The following is a 20,000-nucleotide window of genomic DNA, read 5'->3' on the forward strand; positions in this document are numbered from 1 at the left end:
GATGAAGAAAAGGAAAATTTCTCTGTTGACCTTTACAATTCAGTAAATGATATTTTCCAATAAATAAATGGATGTGAAAGAAAGAGCAAGAAGATTTAAGGAACATCAAGAGTTGGTTTCAAAAGTTGTAAAACAACAGGAAGACATAACGAAGAAACGCAGACAGAAACTTATGGGTGAAGAAGCATTTGAAAGAAAACAAGAGAGATATTTTAAACCACTTTGAAAAACTTCCCAACAAAAAATTATAGATGCTTCCACAGTTCCCACAATAGAATATACTCCTAAAAAACTTCAAATGTTAAAAGATTTCAGTCAAATGATGGAGTAAGAATTCGAGAATATAGGAGAATTTCAATATGATGATGAAGGATTATTTCAACAACTGAAAGGGATAAATCAACCCGCTGATTATGTTGTGAATGCTCTCCAAAACAATGAATATTCAACAGATTCAAAAACCACAGCAGGTCACATCCCAACAGAAGAAACAGCAATGTTCTATCTTGTTAATGAAAAGGCATTGATATATAATGATGAATTGAGGTTCTTGAGTTCTGCTCAACCCCCTGTTCAACAAATACCTGAACCAAGCCTACTTAAAACCTGAATAATGTGTTTCTCCTTCTCATTCTTCCTACTTTACCAGATATATTGACCCTATAATTAAGAGAGTCCAGCAAATCAAAATATACTCTATCATCCTTATTTTTCAATTCCAATGGTTTATCAAAATACTTTGATTCATCCCTCACAGTTGAACCTTGTCTTCCATCTTTTGTTCGAAGAAATATTAATCTCGGAGTTAGTTTTTTTACTCACCTTACCCAGTCGCACCCAGCTGTTCCTGGACTCAGTGTTCTTTTCTCCTGACAAGGGAGAGAGCTTGCTGTCTATCACCCTCAAACCTCGACTCAGATTCTGCAACCGGTCTAGACAGAATCAGCCCACGTGTCCTAAAAACCTGCTCTGCTGTTCTTGCTCACCCTCTCTCTGTTGGATTGCCCTCTCATTTGCTCAAGGTCATCTGCCATCTGCTGTGAAATCAGCAAACATGACTGCTCTGCATAAAAAGGTGCAAAAACAGATTCCTGCAACTACAGACAAATCAACCTGCTCCCAATCATCAGCAAGATTATGGAATCCATCATCGCTTCTGACATTAAATCCTTCCTCTTCTCCAATGGCTTGATTTCCAATCATAAATTTGGATTCAGAGCAGGTCACTCTATCCTGGACTTGCTGCTCCTGCTTTCCCAAACGTGGATGGAGGTCCTCAATGCCAGACGTGAGATCCGAGCCATCTCCCAAGACATATCGCATGCCTTCAATATGGTCTAGCACCCCACCCTGCTCTCCAAACTCTCTCGCTTTCGTATCCAAGGCAATCTCCACTCATGGCTCGCAGACTTCTTCTCCTACCACAGTCAATGTGTGGCCCTTAATGGAGTTCTCTCATCCCCCCTTCCTCTCCTGGCTGGAGTTCCTCAAGGTAGCATTCTGGGCCCTGTTCTTTTTCTGGTTTTCAGCAATGATCTCTCTGACTCTCTGGAAAATCTTCTTTATCTCTTTGCTGATGACTCCATCCTCTGCCATACAATGTCTTTTCCCTCTGATCAGCAAGCAGCATCCTCTTCAATCTCTGGAGATCTCGATAAAACAACAAGCTGGCCCAACACTTAGAACATGTCTTTCAATCCTGACAAATCTCACTTTCTCTCTATGTCTCTCCGAAAGGACCATCGGGAAAACTCCCCCATCTACTTTCTCAACAATCCTCTTGAAAAAGTCCTTTCATTCAAGCCTCTGGGTCTCACTATCCTCCATGATCTTTCCTTGGAAAGCCACATTTCCAAATTGGCCTGCAAAGCCAGTTGCAGACTGGGCATCCTCCGGCATGCAAAGTCCTACCTTGGCACACCTGAGCTCCAGACCTCATACAAAGCTTTCATCCACAGCCTGATGGAGTTCTGCTTTCCCGTATGGGCTGGTGCTCCCGCCTCTCACCTTTCTTGGCTTCATGCTGTGGAAACCAAGGCATTTATGATCATTGGTATCTCCTGCGATGAAGCTGTGTCTTTGGGTCTATCACTCTCTCACTGCAGGCAGGTCAGTGGTCTTTTTGTCTTCCAGTCTCCTCTCCGGCCTCACCCCCCTGCTCTGTCTTTGATTTGTCCCCCCCCATATATCTGCAGGGCGCTCAAGGTCTGCCCAGCAACCCCTTCTGGTAAAACTGTCAAAATCAAGAATCACTGCTTACCTTCACTCTTTCATTCCTCTTTTTCCGCCTTTGGAACAACTCCCACACTCTTCAATCCCATTCTTCCCTCCAGGTCTTCACAACAGCTGTTCACCACCGTCTTTTATTTTACCCCATCCAAAACCACAATCTTTTCTACCCCAGTTAATCCACCCCAAACTCACCTCCTTCAAATTCCCTGCTTTCCTTCCTGAAAGTCCCTGTGGTGTCCACCTTATTTATCCCGTGTACCCCACCCCATCCCTTCCACAGATCTCCTGTCTCTGTCCCCCAATGTTTTGTGCTTACCTCTCCCACCCCTCTCATTGCCTGTTCACTTTGTTATGCATTCTGTACGTTTGCTCTTACACGAGCCTCAACATTGTGTACCAAAAAAAAAAAATCTCCTCCACGCCACGTGTCCCTCCGTACCCCTCATTCCTCCCCACACTAATTATAATTTGTTCAAGTCCCCATTTTCTCCTTCATCCCTGCTGTTGGTGTTTCCCCCCTCTCTCCACTGATCCTTTTGTTATGTTGCATCCTGATTTGTTCAGTCTTCAAGCTCTTCCACAAGCATTGACTCTGTGTTAAAAAAAATCAAAAATAAACAACCTCCATCATTACCTCCACCACCGAAGGTGGATTGAGGTTATGTTTTCACCCCTGTCTATTTGTCTGTGTATGAGCAGGATATTTCAAAAAATTATTTATGGATTCAGCCGAAACTTTTTGGACAGGTTCCGGGTGAGACGTGGATGAAATGTTTTGATTTTGGTGAAGAATTGGATAAGGATACTCGACTTTTAAAAGTAATTCTTCACTATTGAGAGATAGTGCCAAAACGATATATCTAGCAAGATATCTGAAAATGTTGTTGACAGATACGGACGTAACTTGGTGTACAGGTTAGGTGTATGACAATGAAAAATTGATTCAATTTCTTTGACGATCCGAATCCAGAACCGAGAATTTTTAAAGTGATTCTTCGCCATTGAGTGAAAGGGCTAAAACTGATATACAGTACATAGCATGATATCTCAAAAGATTATGGACAAACTCAGACGAAGCTTGATGCACAGGTTGGGTGTGTGACAAGGTGAAATCATATCGATTTTGGTGAACATCCAAATCAGGAAACGAATTTTTTTTTCAATTTTTTTTTTATATTACCGTCGTAATCGTAAAAATTAATGTTTCCATCAGAACCGCTGCATTAAAGCTCCAATTCCTGCTTCTTATTCTTCATTCCCTGAAAGAGTGCTTTAAAAAAAGGCATCTTTATGAATGGACACAGTTTTGTTCCAAGTAAATTATTATTATTATTATTATTTTTAAATATTGAAGGCTATAGGCACATATTGAATAGTCCTCATCGAGGCCAAGCCTGAGATAAAATAATTGCATGAATAGAAAAGTAAGGAAAGACAGAATAGCCTCAGAGTTTTTGAGAAATAAAAAATCTGCTTTTTAGGTTTGGGTTTTAGGTTTGCATAAGTGTTTGGGGAGACATGAGAAAGTAAAGATTTCCAGAGTTTGGCAGTGGAGGGGAAGAAACAAACATCGTAACTGCCCACCCTTGAATTGCCAATGGCCACACAATAATCATGTGATGTAGTGGCTTGTCAAGTATTCCTTGGTCTCACTAATGGTGGACGTACACAAGCAGCAAGTTCTTGCGAGTCGAAACCAAAGTAATATCTGTAGAAAAGAGAAAGAGAGCCTACTTTGCGGCGTAATTCGAGTTTTGCGGTCAGATTTGGAGAGTTGACAAGTCGAATAAACTTTAGATTCAATTCTGTCCGGTAAGTATGTGGCGCTGGAACCTCCCCAGATGTGAGAGCAGTACTCCAGATGAGAGGGACGAATCAATCGTTTATATAGTTGGAGCAACTGTTCAGAGGAGAAGAATCTTCGACATCTGAATAGGACTCCTAATTTATTCGAGGCAGACTTAGCTATTTGAGTAATGTGTGGATTCCAGGATAAATTTGATGTTAGAGTGATACCTAGTAGGCTTATTGTATCACATGGTATAATTGTAGAGCTTTCAAAAGGAGATTGAAGAGTTGAGAAGAGTTTTAGACGAGAAGAAATTGAGTTTTTGAAGCATAAAACTTAACGTGATTACATTTGTCCCACTGGGAGATCTTGTCCAAATCCGAATTTAAAGAGGTGGCTGTGATGAAACGAGATGTACATCGAGTGAGGGAAGACAGGGCAGATGGGAAAGACATGGCGGAATGTAACGTTGAGTCATCAGTATACGAGTGCATTTGCTTATTTGTGGAAGAAAGAAGGTCATTGTTAAAAAGAATGAAGAGTGTTGGGGACAGAAAGGAACCCTGAGGTACACCTCTGTTGATTGGGAAAGGGGGGGGGGGGAGATATTGAACCATCAACAATTACCGAGATAGAGCGGTCGGAGAGAAAGCTCGATTTGAGAGAGCAGAGTGAAGGAGGAAAGCCGAAACAGAGAAGCATGGATATCAGAACCCAATTCCAAACTCTGTCAAAGGCTTTTGAGATATCAAGGCCTACAACAAAAGATTCCCCATCATGTCTCTCAAAGAAGAAGCCCAGACATTCGTAATGTAAGAAAGGATATCACCTGTAGATCTTACCTTGCGAAAGCCATACTGGTGGTCAGACAGAAGACTGTGATATTCAAGATGCTTGAGAAAATAGGAATTGAGAAGACATTCAAATACTTTGGAAACAGTAGAAGTCGGAGCAATAGGACGGTAGTTAGAAGGGTTTGAACGATCACCCTTCTTTAAAATAGGCTGTACGAAGGCACGTTTCCAGGTATTGATTATTATCTTTCCAATGGTACAATTTTTATAATTATATGACAGCAGGAACCCTTCAGAATGAAGCGTGACACAAGAGCGGACAGACTCCTCGCCATTTCGATATAGATTACTAATGTTATAATTATTATTATTATTTATGTATTGAAAAATAAAAATGTTTTGGCATATATTTGATTTGTGAGTATCTCTTTTCAAGAACTTTTTGAACTCTCTCGTGTAAGAGGTGTCTTATTCCATTATCTTAAGCTCTACATATCGTGTGTCGCATCAATCACAACCAAGTCATAAGTAAAAGGTGTGGAATGATTTGCAGTACAACAAGTAGTCTGTTTCACCTGCTTCTCTTTTCGAGGAGTTGATCATATGTCAGTGTGTGTATAAACAACATAATAACAGTGTAATCCCCTCTTGACTCACAACCCTTAAGGCTTTGGTTTACCATCGTTTACATCACATAACCGGCCATGTGTTTACTCTCTGTGTCTTGTGTGCCTCGCAGTTGGAATCCTGTGACTGAACTACAGTACACACCTGGTGAGGTGTGCGTCTGGACAAGAACTTTTCTTGCTGCAAGATCAAGTGTATCTCGCACCCAACCAGAATTCCAACGAGTGTTTTCCGTTCTAGCTGAGCAAACTCCCTTCATTCTCGAACAGGTTCCACAGGTTGGGTGTGTGAGCACTTTCCTCGCAGGTGCCTTCTTTGGTTTATTTTAACCCTTGATTATGTGGGGGATGGATCAGTGATTTCACGTCGGGTTCGAATATTCAGACAAACCTCTCCCGGTTCCCTTATTTTTAAAGGACCATTTCGTTTTTCATTATAAACGACGATTCACCGAGCTTAATTGTTAATCATAGACACGCAATGTCCTTGTATTTTGAAATGAAAAGGACAAAAAGGTAATGGAAGAGAAATGAGTTCGAATTGTAAGTTTCGTTTACTCACGTGTTTCAATATACGAGTAATGCGATGCCGAGGAACAAATACCGAACACAGGAAAATTATTTGGTGTGATGAAAAAATCTCATAAATATAAAATGTTGTTGAATAAATTTGAATACATTGAGGGTGTTGGTGAGTGGGTAAATGTATGCTGTTTAACCATGGAAGTGCGCGTGCACACACACACGCGCACACACACACACACACACACACACACACACACACACACACACACACACACACACACACACACACACACACACACACACACACACACACACACACACACACACACACACTCACATGCACGCACGCACATCCTGGTAATGCAACCAGCATTTGTTGGTTTACTTTTGACTAAGAACAAGTCCCCACATTGGCAATCACCTCCCCACATTCTTAAATAACCTTCCCACATTCCCAAGAATCTCCCACCCATTCCCAGTTACCTCCCCAGATTCCAAACCACCTCCACCATTCCAAATATTCTGTACCCATACCCAATAATCTCCCACCCATTCCCAGTTACCTCCCCATGATTCAAAACCACTTCCACCATTCCAAATATTCTCCACCCACGCCCAATAATCTCCCACCCTTTCCCAGTTACCTCCCCAGATTCTCAATCACCTCCACCATTCCAAATATTCTCCACCCACGCCCAATAATCTCCCACCCATTCCCAGTTACCTCCCCAGATTCTCAATCACCTCCACCATTCCAAATATTCTCCACCCACGCCCAATAATCTCCCACCCATTCCCAGTTACCTCCCCAGATTCCAAACCACCTCCACCATTCCAAATATTCTGTACCCATACCCAATAATCTCCCACCCATTCCCAGTTACCTCCCCATGATTCAAAACCACTTCCACCATTCCAAATATTCTCCACCCACGCCCAATAATCTCCCACCCTTTCCCAGTTACCTCCCCAGATTCTCAATCACCTCCACCATTCCAAATATTCTCCACCCACACCCAATAATCTCCCACCCATTCCCAGTTACCTCCCCAGATTCAAAACCACCTCCACCATTCCAAATATTCTCCACCCATGCCCAATCACTCACCCATTCCCAATCACCCCACCACATTCATAAGAACCTCCCACCCTTTCCCAATCACCTCCGCAGATTCTCAATTACCTCCACCATTCCAAATATTCTGCACCCATGCCCAATAATCTCCCACCCATTCCCAGTAACCTCACACCTCTTTATGTTTCATACATTCCTTCCTCTCTATTCCCCTTCTCACGTTAATGTTATTTCCAATAACAATTGTCCTCCACCCCTGCTCCCCCAACCCCCCATTCTCACAACTTCCTACACTCCCTTCCCTCACATTCCCTTATTTTTTTCAAATGTATTGCTTTCAATTCACATCTTCCTTTTCCTCTACCTTACTTATTTAATATGAAGAGATGACTTGTAATTTGAGCTGTAGTTTAATCGTAGATATTTGTGAAATATCACTTTTAACGGTTGGAAAGGAATAATGATGATTTTTGTTTTGTTTTTGTTGTTGTTTCAGATCATGAGAAGAGTCTTGTGATTGTCATGATGAACGATAATTATTACATTGCCTTGAATTGCGACCATAATGAGTAAAAATACCCCAATGGGTTTCTCAAGGACTATGAATGAGTAAACGTGTTCTAATGATTTATTACAAATGCTCGATAGTTATGTAGGGTAGTTATACTGAGATCATTCAAATTGTGATAAGGCAAAAGAAGGAAAGAAAAGGAAACAGGAATGTGTGGAGCAAAATAGAAGGGTAATTATCCCCAAGTTTTTCAAAAAACATGGGGGGGGGGGTTATTATCATCTGCTCCATCTGTCTGCCTATCCATCCGTCCGTCCGTCCGTCACGCTATCTCCTTCTAAACGGTTGGGTAGAAATTCATCATCTTGGGTAGTTGTGATCACCACATGGCACGAAGGCACAAGAGCAGTATACTGTTTGCCTCTGCCCCCTGGTGTGGAGTCAAAAGGCCAAATACCAGAAAATTTAATTTTCCTGGCACATTTGAAAATATTTAAAAAAAAAAAAATGAAACATTGTATGTGCAATCGACAATAGGGGACGCTTGATGTATGTAATCATTTTTTTTTATTTGACCATGCTCTCTCCTTTTTTGTGCATGTTCATGCCCCCAGAGGGGGTGGGGACTTAGGGTCACAGGGGTCAAAATGGTAAAATCATTTTAAATTCCAAATTTGATATCGAATCATTCCTGGTGGAACTTTATTACCATCTTTCAACTTTGCTTTAGGTGAGGAGAGTGGGGATTTGCGATGGCACGTCATCGACTTCACTCCGGTTGAAAATGCCACCCTTTTGTGAACGAAATAAATAAATGATCCTTACGGTGAACAACTTGAAAAATTGTGTTGTGTATGATCAGTGCATAGGATGACAATGTATATGATGGGGGAATGTATATGATAATTTTTTTAGGTTGGTGTGCATCCATAGTACCTGAATAAACTTGAGGGCAGGAACAAAATAAGGCAAAACAAAGAGACAAGTGCACGGACAAATGAAGTCAGAGGCTGGCAAGACAGCCTCGAGGTATGCACACTCACCTCTGAGCTGTCTCCCAGGCAAAAATAGCATTCCTTTCCTGTAGTAGCTCTCTGCAGACTACTGTAGTCAGACCTGTTTACTAACTATAGTATATGAGTGCACTACTCTCATATACTATAGTTCTAAATGTAGCAATTTTGCCTGGGCTCGAATCGAGACCGAGCTATAAACTCTCATCCTGGTGTTTCACATGCCGGGCGATGCCTCAACATGTACCTCATCCATGGAAACGATGTTAACCAGGATGACACGCAAGCCAGTGCTCGTCATCGGTGGACGTTAAAGATCTCAAGGTGTCGTTTGCAAATAGAGGCGAGTTATCGCTGGAACGGTGAACGAATTACAAATTTTCTGCCCAAATTGCCATCAGTTAAACATCAGGCAGAGCAGTTGGTTCGTGAAAGAGTTCAGCCAAAAAAGTTTCCAAGCGAACCCCACAAGAAGGGAAGAAATAATTGGGGCCATTAAAGAAGTAATAGAATGAATGAAGCCAAGCTATACTAACCCACAAATATAAAATAGAGACTATACCAGTTGGAAGTACTGAATAATACGTAATGTGACTGTGTTTGACTTAATTCTATTGCATTTTGTAATCTGTGTGATAGGTGGACACTGGACACGAATGAATCTTTGACTTGCACTGTAATATAATGTGCTCGACCGATAAATATTCTCAGTAATGACATCATTCATCATGTACAACGCTGCCTCGTCAACGACCTGGAAAGTGGTTCCGTCAATTACCTGTTAAAAGGGTTCTTCAATCAGTCAGACCTGATGTAAAATGTCTGGCTCTAATAGTCATCTGTTTTTGTTTTATAGATTATATGGATTATGGGGATGCAGAATAGTAAATCTTTAACCAGACTTGGTGGTATCATGGTCGGAGTGTCCACTGAGTCTGAGAGCTCAGCAGTTCAAACTCTGACCGAGTCATAGAAAAGACTTGAAATGGTACGTGATGCTTCCTTGCTTGATGATCAGCATTTAAAAAGGTGAGAGGATGGACAAACAAGCATAGGCTGGCAACCATTGTGCAGGCAACCATTGTGCAGGCAACCATTGTGCAGGTAGCCATTGTTCCTTTGTTGAAACTCTTGTAAGGGAGCTCAGTACAACTGTGTTCAAGAGTTTAGAAGTAAGTGCTAAGTGTTCATGCTTCTTCTTCTTTTACAATTTAATATGTGCAGCACAATTTAAAGACAATTTGGAGATTGCATTGCAAATATGAATCCTAAGGGAATCATACCCACACCAAATATGAATATAAAACGAAACCACAATGTGGGATTGTGGTTGCAGCTCGACAGACCAGAGGGACTTGTACAAGAAGCAGATTATATGAGTGACATCATATTACCGATTACCTTGACCTTGAAAACGCCTGTAGTCTTCACTGTCACACAAAATCTGGACTTTCCAAGCTGTTTGAGATTTGCGTTAATAAACGCTTCTAATTGAATTGTATATGCCCAGAGAGATTTGCTAGTGCAGGTGCAATGATTTATAGGAAGCATGAGAATGTCAGTGGAGCTATATTCCAGGGAAGCACATTTTTGGAAGGAAACAAACTCTTAAAGTGGTTTCCAGATCGATCATAATTATGGTGGTTTCAGAGCTGCTCTTTGCAGGAGCAATGGGGGTGTTCAGTACAAGTCGCGAATAACTCCATGGCTAAGAATGAATTTTGCACAGATCACCACTTTGTTTCAGGGTGTGCAAATGTCTACTGAACACCCAGGGGAAAATGCTTCATGGTTCTATACCCACACGAGTTTGCTCAATTATAGTGAGGTCACTTGTGGAAATGAGTGTTTTATCCGTGCATTTTCAGTTTACATTAAAAATGCACTTATCGTACTTAGTGGACTAGTACTCTGATGGAAGAGACGAGACATTAAGGCTCTCAGAAGAGTTCTTTCATTTGATACAATATATAAACTTTTCATTGTTTCATCGTTATTTGCAGTTCCTCTTGCAGTTTTCTGTTCTGACCTTGATTCCTTTCTTCCTTTACTCCCTTACATTTCATTCTGCCTCATCCACCATGCAGGTGTTACGGGGTTCACTTTGCACCCGATCTGTTCTGCTCTCAACCCGCGGGATTTCCTGGCCGCCTTGGCATTTCGAGTGTTTCCTTGTCCCCTGCACATTCACTGTGATTCCTGCTCATCTGACGCACATCAGCGGTAAGAAACTCTCACGTTTACTACTCATCAGCATCGGTATCATCATAATCAGCATCATTGATCCCACTGCATTATCCTTTGGGAATGCATCTTTGGTACATTTTTACTGGAACAAAATAGCATTGTGTCTGTCCTTGTGCCATTTTTCAACATTATATAACAACCACATAAGAAAAACACAAGGTACAAATTCTCACCTTGCTGTAAAAATGTAATCATGTAAATGAATTACATTCAAAACTTTTCATGATCTGCAATGACTTCAGATGTATTGTTGTGGAGCCGGGAGTCGGCAGCAAGCAAGACCGCGAGGTGGAGCAGTGGAGTCGGCTCCACCGAACACCAGAAATCTAGATCATGCTCCTCGGAGAACTCTGAAAGGCACAGGTCCCTTACAGGATCGCGAATCGCCAATAATTTGGCCGCGTGGAATAGGGTTAATTGCCGACTTCAATATACCTAAGTATCCATGCGGCAAAGCTACCAGGGAATTCACACCCTCGGCAGGCATCGAGCGGAACAAGCCGTTATCGTGCTGAACCGTGAGTAACCCGAGCGGATGGTTACCAAGACCCATCGGTCCAAATGCACAATTTGCCATTTCCCAATTTCCCAACACGCACCGTGCTAAGCCAATGGAAGAAATACAGAAACGAGCTGCAACATTCATCAAAAGGATATTTATTTACAATAGGTAGGGAGGGGAACACAGAAGAGCAGAGTTATCCGACTTTAAGAAATGCAGTCAATGTACAAGTAAAAGCACTTATACAGTTGCTACTTAAAGATGGACCCACACACAGGCACACACACACAGAAATGGACCTGTAGGGTCTTTATTGAAGGCCTCCAGCTCGATGACAGGTGAGCTAGAGACCAGAGCCTGTGCTTGGACCTGTCCACCTCGTGTGGCCTTCGACGATCCAGCTCAGTGGGACTCGAACCCGCAACATGACGCTGCTCCAAGCACCAGGTACCGCACTCTCCAACCTGCCACGCACCAACCGACCAAGACCAAGGAAAAGATCAGAGGCGACGATGATCCAGCTCGGCGGGACTCTAACCCGCAACACGATTATGATGATGACCACGATGATGACCACGACCATGACCACCACGACCCTTCGAATTGTTCCAAAAAGCTCTCAGTCTGGCCTTCCTTATATTTCTTTTTCTTCCGGGGTGAGCAAATCGCCGTCTGAGGTGCTCTCCACACTCATTGGACGGGGTGTCATGGGAAAGGTCGCTCTCTGTGGCAATCTCAATCCCAATGGCCAGGGTGCCATGGGAAAGGTCGCTCTCTGTGGCAATCTCAATCGCATTGGCCGGGGTGCCATGGGAAAGGTCGCTCTCTGTGGCAATCTCAATCCCATTGGCCGGGGTGCTGTGGGAAAGTTGTTCTCTGTGGCCTGATTGGACAAGGGGCACGCCCCTGCCTTCCTGGGAGGAGTCCCGATTTGAAGCGATGGAAATCTCCACCCACGTACGTGGCCGAACGCAAGTGGGCTATGGTGTCGGTGTGTGAAGTGAAGTGAAGGAGGTTTGTTATAAACGACACTCCGCAGCGCACACATGTAATTCCCGTGAGACACAGGTAGGGGGCCCTAACTAGAAACACACACTTACCGATATAACTGTTCTTTAAGGACCTGAATGTTGAGTGCAGTAAGCTTCCAAATTCGGAACAACACGAGGGGCGTTCTAAATTTGATTTTTGCTTCGATTTGTAAGTACATTTAGTGATGAATAGATATACAAGTAATAAAAACTTTTTTATGCAAAATGATGTGGGGATGTTCCTCCAAAAAGTATGTAAACAAGGTAGGGATGGTCATAAGAAATGATCATGTGAAACCATACCGACATTTTTCTTTGAATAATGATTGTGTGTGTGCATGCGTGCTTGTACATGCGTACTTGCAAGTTGCTGTTGCTGGCTATCTCCACATGCGGATACGTTTCAGGAAATGGAACAGACACCTACCAGATCTCAAAGTATCCACCTCCATTCATTGTGTGTGTGTGTGTGTGTGTGTGTGTGTGTGTGTGTGTGTTTGTGTGTGTGTGTGTGTGTGTGTGTGTGTGTGTGTGTGTGTGTGTTTGTGTGTGTGTGTGTGTTTGATATAACTTCACACACACCCACCCACACATAGTTAGTGCCTTTTCTTGGGACAACCATTATTCAAAGAAAGATGTAGGGATGGTTTCACATGATCATTTCTTGTGACCATCCCTACCTTATTCACATACATTTTGGAGGAACATCCCCACATCCTTTTGCATTAAAAAAAAAGTTTTTATTCCTTGTTTCCTTACTTCTTTTTTTTAGAAATGTGTTTACATACTGGTGAATTTCATTGTTATTGCACGGATTTCTTTTATTCTGAGGATTTGTGTTGTATTAAACATGAGCAGCCCCCCCTGCCCCCCACTTCTTTTGGGTGGAATTAATGACATGGGTACGGAAGGGGAATTTGACGTGGAGTACAATCGTTGCTGAAGCTAATTTAGTTACTAAATTGATGTAACGGTAATTTCAAGTTGTAAAATGTTTTGCCAAGAGTATGTGATGAGCGCCTTTATTTGTCCCCGACCGTTTTCACTGTTTTCACCCTTGCTCTCCATCTGTCCATCCCACCTGTGGTTTTTCCATACCCTTTAACATATTCAACTGAAACAAAGTACATGGATTTATAATGATAAGCTACAGAAGAAGTTCGAGTTTCAGGGCTTTTCATCAATTTTTCACAAAGTTATGCTATTTTTAGGCTTAGAATATATCACATATTATACATGTGTCAGTGCCCTGCTGCCCTGACTCCACCCCACTGTTTACACCCATTGGTTGGACAGCTCAGGTGGACAGGCCTCAGGCCTGGGTGGTAGACCATGCCCAGTGCAATTGGAATGATCTCATGTATATATTGACCTTGAGTCAAACTATGATGTAGTGTATATGCACATAAGCTGTATGCATGTTTTTGCTTCATGTACAGTGCCTATATAAAGTCTACTCCCCCTTTCAAATTTTTCACCATTTCTTGCCTTATAGCGAGGAATTAAATTGCATTCAATAAGACATTTTCCTCTTTTATTTACACATCGTAACCCACAACTTCCAAGTAAAAAAACAAATTCTACAAATGTCAGAAAATTAAAAATACAAAACCAGAATATCTTGGTTGGATAAGTGTCCACCCCCCCCCCCCCCCTCATAATAGCAATTGTAAATTCGCTCAGGTCTAACCAATTGCCTTCAAAATCACACACCAAGTTAATTGGCCTCCACCTGTGTTATGTTGTAGTGATTCTGATTATAATCAATATATTTCTGAAATATAATTCTGAAATAATTATTTCAGAATAAAATCAGCTGCTCCTGAAGGTTTCCTCTGCTAGGCAGTGCATTTCACAGCAAAGACTCAACCATGACCACCAAGGAGCTTTCAAAAGACCTCCAGAATAAAGTTGTGGAAAGGCACAGATCAGGGGATGGGCATAAAAAAATATTTCAAAAGCCTTCAATAACCCTTGGAGCACAGTCAAGACAATCAATAAGAAGCGGAAGGCATATGGTATCACCAAGACCCTGCATAGATCAGGCCGTCCTTCCAAACTGGATAACCAAGCAAGGAGGAGACTGATCAGAGAGGCCAGCAAAAGGTTAATGGCAACTTTGAAATAGTTACATGCCTTTATTGCAAAGAATGGTCACTGTGGTTTTTCCTGTCACTCTGCATATGTCACTGGTCACTGTGCATATGATCACTGTGCATATGACTGTGCATCACTGTGCATTTCATTGGTCACTGTGCATATGACAATATCCCAAGCACACCAGAAATCTAGCCTGAACAGGAAGTTGGCAAGAAAGAAGCCATTACTCAAAAAATCCCACCTTGAGTCAAATTTGAGGTATGCAAAAAACCATCCCAGAGATTCAAAAGCCATATTGCAAAAAGATTTGTGGTCTGACGAAACCAAGATGGAACTTTGTGGCCTAAATGGAAAACTTTACGTTTGGCACAAACCCAACAAAGCACAGCACACCCAAAGAACAGCATCTCCACTGTGAAACATGGTGGTGGCAGCACCATGTTATGGGTATGTTTCTCATCAACAGGGACTGGGGCATTTAGCAGGATTAAAGGGAAATGGATGGAGCAAAATATAAAAAAATCCTAGAGGAAAACCTGCTGCCCTCTGCCAGAAAGCTGAAATTGGGACGCATGTTCACCTTTAACATGACAACGACCTGAAGCACACAGACAAAGCTACACTGGAGTGGCTAAGGAACAAAAACATAAATGTCCTTGAGTGGTCCAGTCAGAGCCCTGACCTAAATCGAATCGAAAATCTGTGGCATGACTTGAAGTTTGCTGTCTATCAACACTTCCCATGCAACTTGACTGAGCTTGAACAGTTTTGGCCAGAAGAATGGGCAAATATTACCCAATCAATCAAGGCAAAGTTGGAAGAGACCTATCCCAACAGACTCACAGCTGTAAATGCTGTCAAAAGTGCTTCGACCAAGTAATAACTCAGGGAGGTGGACACTTATCCAACCAAGATTTTCTAGTTTTATGTTTTTCATGAATTTTCTGAAATTAGTAGAATTTGTTTTTCTCTTGGAAGTTGTGCGTTACGATGGGTAAATAAAGGTGGAAAAAGCCAGATTTAACGCAATTTAATTCCAGGCTATAAGGCAACAAAAGGTGAAAATTTTGAAATGGGGTGGACTTTCTGTAGGCACTGTGTGTGTGTACATACATACGTGTATATGTATATATATATATATATATATATATATATATATATATATATATATATATATATATATATATATATATATGTATATATATATATATATATATATATATATATATATATATATATATATATATATATATATATATATATATATATATATATATATATATATATATATATATATATATATATATATATATGGAGGCCGTTCCTTCGCTCTCGTAAACGACGACTGGATTGGGGCATTGTGTTTATCTATAAATGTGCATAAGAAATCGAGAAATTATTAGAATACAGTAAGTCATCACTATCCGGAAGTGGTGCGTGCCTGTACAGAATGTTCACATGCATTCCACGAATTATCGCTTGCATTGAAGTAACAACTGCTGTGATACTTCCACATGCAGAGTGAATTTAAATCCAAATTAAAATCAAGTTTACCTCCTTGTCTTTGCTTGCCATGACATTCGCTGCCATTGACCATTGCCACTCCTACGCCACGGTAACTAAGGCACCTTTCCCCATTGTAACCGGCACGGCATGTGACATCATCGTCAGCCGGCCGCACACCGGCCTACGCAGCCACGCCTACGCAGCCACGCGTCCTTTCATTGGTTGGTAAATAAATGGCCATAACTTGGGAAGCACTTGTCCGATTAATATCAAACCTTGAAAAGTCACATACTCAGGGCCCCGGCAATATACTTGGTAAGTTTCAATTAGATCGCACCAGCGGTTGTCGAGAAACAGCGGTCACACACACACACACACACACACACACACACACACACACACACACACACACACACACACACACACACACACACACACACACACACACACACACATTGCTGGAATTATAGATAGATTAATGACAGAGAAACATCAGGAATCTGAGTGATGCATGTAATGCTTCGAGCATGAGTGATGGGGGTGGTAGTGCAGGTACAAGTGGCCCCAGTCCCTTCCAAGCGAGCAGGGGAGATGGTTTAACCGTTTCAGGACGTGGTACAACCTCCTCAATGTGAAGCTCACAAGCGAGCATGCCTCAGCAGACCACAATGCAGTTACAACTTTCCCCGTTCAAACTGCACAGCTGATTGCGGAGCCGGAGTATCTATTAAAGCAGATCTTCCATGCTGACAAGACCGGCCTTTTCCTGGAAGAAAATGCCCACAATAACTTTCATCTCCAAGCGAGAGGGGCCAGCGTTGGGGTTCATGGTTGCAAAGAACTGGGTATCTCTTCTCTGCACCAATGCCAAAGGAGACTGCATGGCAAAGCCGGTGATGCTGTACTGTGCCCTGAACTCACCTACTCTCAAGGGCAAAAACAAACACACTCTGCCTGTATTTTGGAGGGTCAACACAAAGGCGTGGATAACAGCTGCCATATTCGTGCATTGGTTCTATAACAGTTTTGTACCTGGCAGAAAAGAACGTCTCCTTCAAGGTCCCCCTGCTGGTGGACAACAGTCCAAGCAACCCCAAGCAGCTGAAAGTGGCCCACCCCAATGTCTTGGTCATCTTCCTGTCACCCAACACCACCTCCATAATCAAACCACGAGACCAAGGGATAATTTCCACTTTCAAAACTTATACCCACCGCACCTTCCATCACATCTTGGAGGCTATGGAAACCAACCCCAAACTTAGCATTGGGAAATGTTGGAAGGACTTCAACATACCCCACTGCATCACCACCATCAAAGACTCACTGGAATAAGTCAAAACCTCCACCATCAACACTTGCTGGCAAAATCTATGGCCACAGCCAGTCAATGACTTCAGAGGTTTTTTATTTTATTTATTTGTAAGCATTTTAATGAAAATGTAATTATGTGCATTCGTGTTCTTAAACTTTTTTAATTTTCCCTTATGAATCACAAATCAGCATGAACATAACCCCCCTTTTCTCATTGAAACAATGCTCCGACATTCGTAGCACATGTTGTTCTATTAGGTTTTTAAAGTCTGTAATGACTGAGATCATGTCCTCCAAAATTCATAACTTTGTCTTCAATCATCATGAGAGCTTCATTGAAAATTTCATTACCAACAGTCATTTCTAAATCATAATATTCTCTTTGAATTATGTGTACGATATCCTCAGACAGGCTCTCTTTATTATAATTCCAGTTGTTGGGGTTCAGCGAGGGGACACTGTGTTATGAGAATGGCAAATAAATGTCTCAGTCTTCTAGGAGAGCAACTAATGGCAGCTTTTTCTGGAGTATGTTTCCAGTGTAGGTCATCTTCCAGTAAGCTATGGAGGAAACAGGCCTCCTTGAACTCTTGAAGGTATCGCAAACCCTACCCTCATATGTCTTCAAATCTTCAAAAGACTGGACCATGAACAGTATGAAGTTCCAGCCTCACAAAGAAGACCACCCATATTTGGATGCACCGAGTACACTCATCCAAGGGCATCTTTAGACTTTACTCATAGATAACCTTCTCTAAGATTGCCTTGAACTCTCCTTTTCTACTTTCCGACACCATTCGCTCAGGTGAAATATCTTGGAACCTCATCTTCTCTATAAAGCTGGAAAAAAAAAACCTAAGTTGTTGTAGGGGTCTCTTAGGATTTTTGTGCTGCAGTGCTCGGATTATAATAAATTCTCTGAGCATTTTCTAGATGAACTTGAAGTTTCTGAATGGTTGTATGATGCTCATGGATGCGCAAGCCAAAGATTCTACAGTGCTTCATTGGTGCTTACATATCAAGCATTCTGATATGCACAAGTCTCATAGTGATCCTGTCCATCTTTGCCGAATGAAAATACATCCATCGCTTGACCTTTATTCACATATTCACAGACATACTTGATCGATTTAACAGAATTCCAAAATTCTACATTGATGTGGGTATTGCACATTCTTGAGTGATATGGATTGTATGGTATAGTCCAGCGATTGTCTATAACATGTTTAGCCATTAGGACCTCAATGCCATCATCGGCAACTTTTCTCCTCCGATACAAAGGATATCCATCTCTATCCAATTGGGTCTCCAAGCGAAAAACTTTTGGGTTGTTCTTATTGCATTTTCCTCTTTCATGCAAAGTGACTTAAAAAAAAATGTCCACATGGTCCATGAACCATTTTGGTCAATATCATTTTATGGAGTAATGGATCTTCATCTTTGCTGGAAAACTGCACAAATTACAGCATCTATCTCACGAGGCATTGTGTTGTCCCGTAGCCAAATCAATATAAATGGACACATGGCAATGCTCTCTTCTGACATTCAAATGTTGTAATGTGGTATCTTATTTTTCCAAATACGTGTTTTTTCTTGAGCAAATCCATAAAAGCAGCAATTATTTAGTGTCTGAAAACTCTTGCTGTTAAACCATGATACTCATCTGGCATTCGATTTGTCATGAGTTCCGTTTTAATCTCTGGCCAATGAGAATTGCAAGTAGATGTAATGAATAGTAGTAGTGATAATAGTAGTCGTAGTAGTGGTGGTGGTGGTAGTAGTAGCAGTAGCAGTTGTAGTAGCATTCAACTGAACATTTAAACATTCAAACATAGAGAAAAGAGGAATGGCTGCAAAATAGTACAACGTAATATAATTAAATTGCATACTAATTAACATGCAGATAAAAGGGACAGATGAAGTCACAAACAGACTTGATCAATGCAAGCCAAAAAGACAAAACCATCACCATTATACATGTGACATGTAAACAATTAAAGACAAAGTGCACCAGAACAGCCTGTCATCTGTGCATAATGAGGAATGACAAGTACATGACAAGGAATACAAACAAAATGAATTATGAAATATCATGACCATAAGGCAGGATAGACACTATAAGAGAGTGAATAGAGCAAAAAGGAAGGGGGAGGGGGGGAGATTAGAGAATAGGTGCAATAGCACATCACTAGATGGAAACAGAGATAAGGTAAACATGAGAAAGGGTGAAACCATGCAAAATGGGATGAAAGAAGGGAAAAGGAAAACTCAGTTTGGGAGCCAGGCTTTATAATGTTCAAATAAATGGAGAGTTAAAAAGAGTGAGCTACCCATAGACCAAAAGGAAAGGACAGGTGTTCTCTTGCAAAATTAATGTAAAACATAAAAAGAGGACAGCAGCTACATTGTACATCAAATATTAATTTAATCATCATGAAAATGATATACATTTAATTACTTTCTACTTTAAAAATCTTGGAAGAGGACGTCATTAAAAAAAAAAAAACTTTAAAAAGGGGGGGGGGAGTGTAATGTACATTATTCATTAAGAATCTTAACAAAGTATGGTCTGGCAATGTTTTTGTACCTGTAGGTTTCACACGTCATTTGTGAAAGTTGAGATGAATTTCTGAGAGTATTCTGCCATATTCTGCCTGAGGTCTGGAAGCCAAGGTCTAAACTCATCAGACGTTAGCAATTGGCGTGCAAATCTCAGACAAATTTCAAACCTGCATTGT

General features: G+C 41.5%; 1 protein-coding gene across 2 annotated transcripts in view; it reads left to right on the forward strand.

Moving 5' to 3' along the window:
- Positions 1 to 20,000, forward strand: part of LOC147035181 (tryptophan 5-hydroxylase 1-like) — a 157,156-nt gene that overhangs the window by 99,468 nt on the left and 37,688 nt on the right. For both annotated transcript variants that reach the window (XM_085894980.1, XM_085894990.1), the window contains exons 5-6: positions 5,555 to 5,748; positions 10,653 to 10,788. In XM_085894980.1, the coding sequence (XP_085751106.1) occupies positions 5,555 to 5,748; positions 10,653 to 10,788 (330 nt within the window). The remainder of the gene's footprint in view (positions 1 to 5,554; positions 5,749 to 10,652; positions 10,789 to 20,000) is intronic.

This window comes from Eptatretus burgeri, chromosome 1 (assembly GCF_056783735.1).
Source record: "Eptatretus burgeri isolate ZD-2024b chromosome 1, Ebu_testis_v1, whole genome shotgun sequence".
Classification (NCBI taxonomy): domain Eukaryota; kingdom Metazoa; phylum Chordata; class Myxini; order Myxiniformes; family Myxinidae; genus Eptatretus; species Eptatretus burgeri.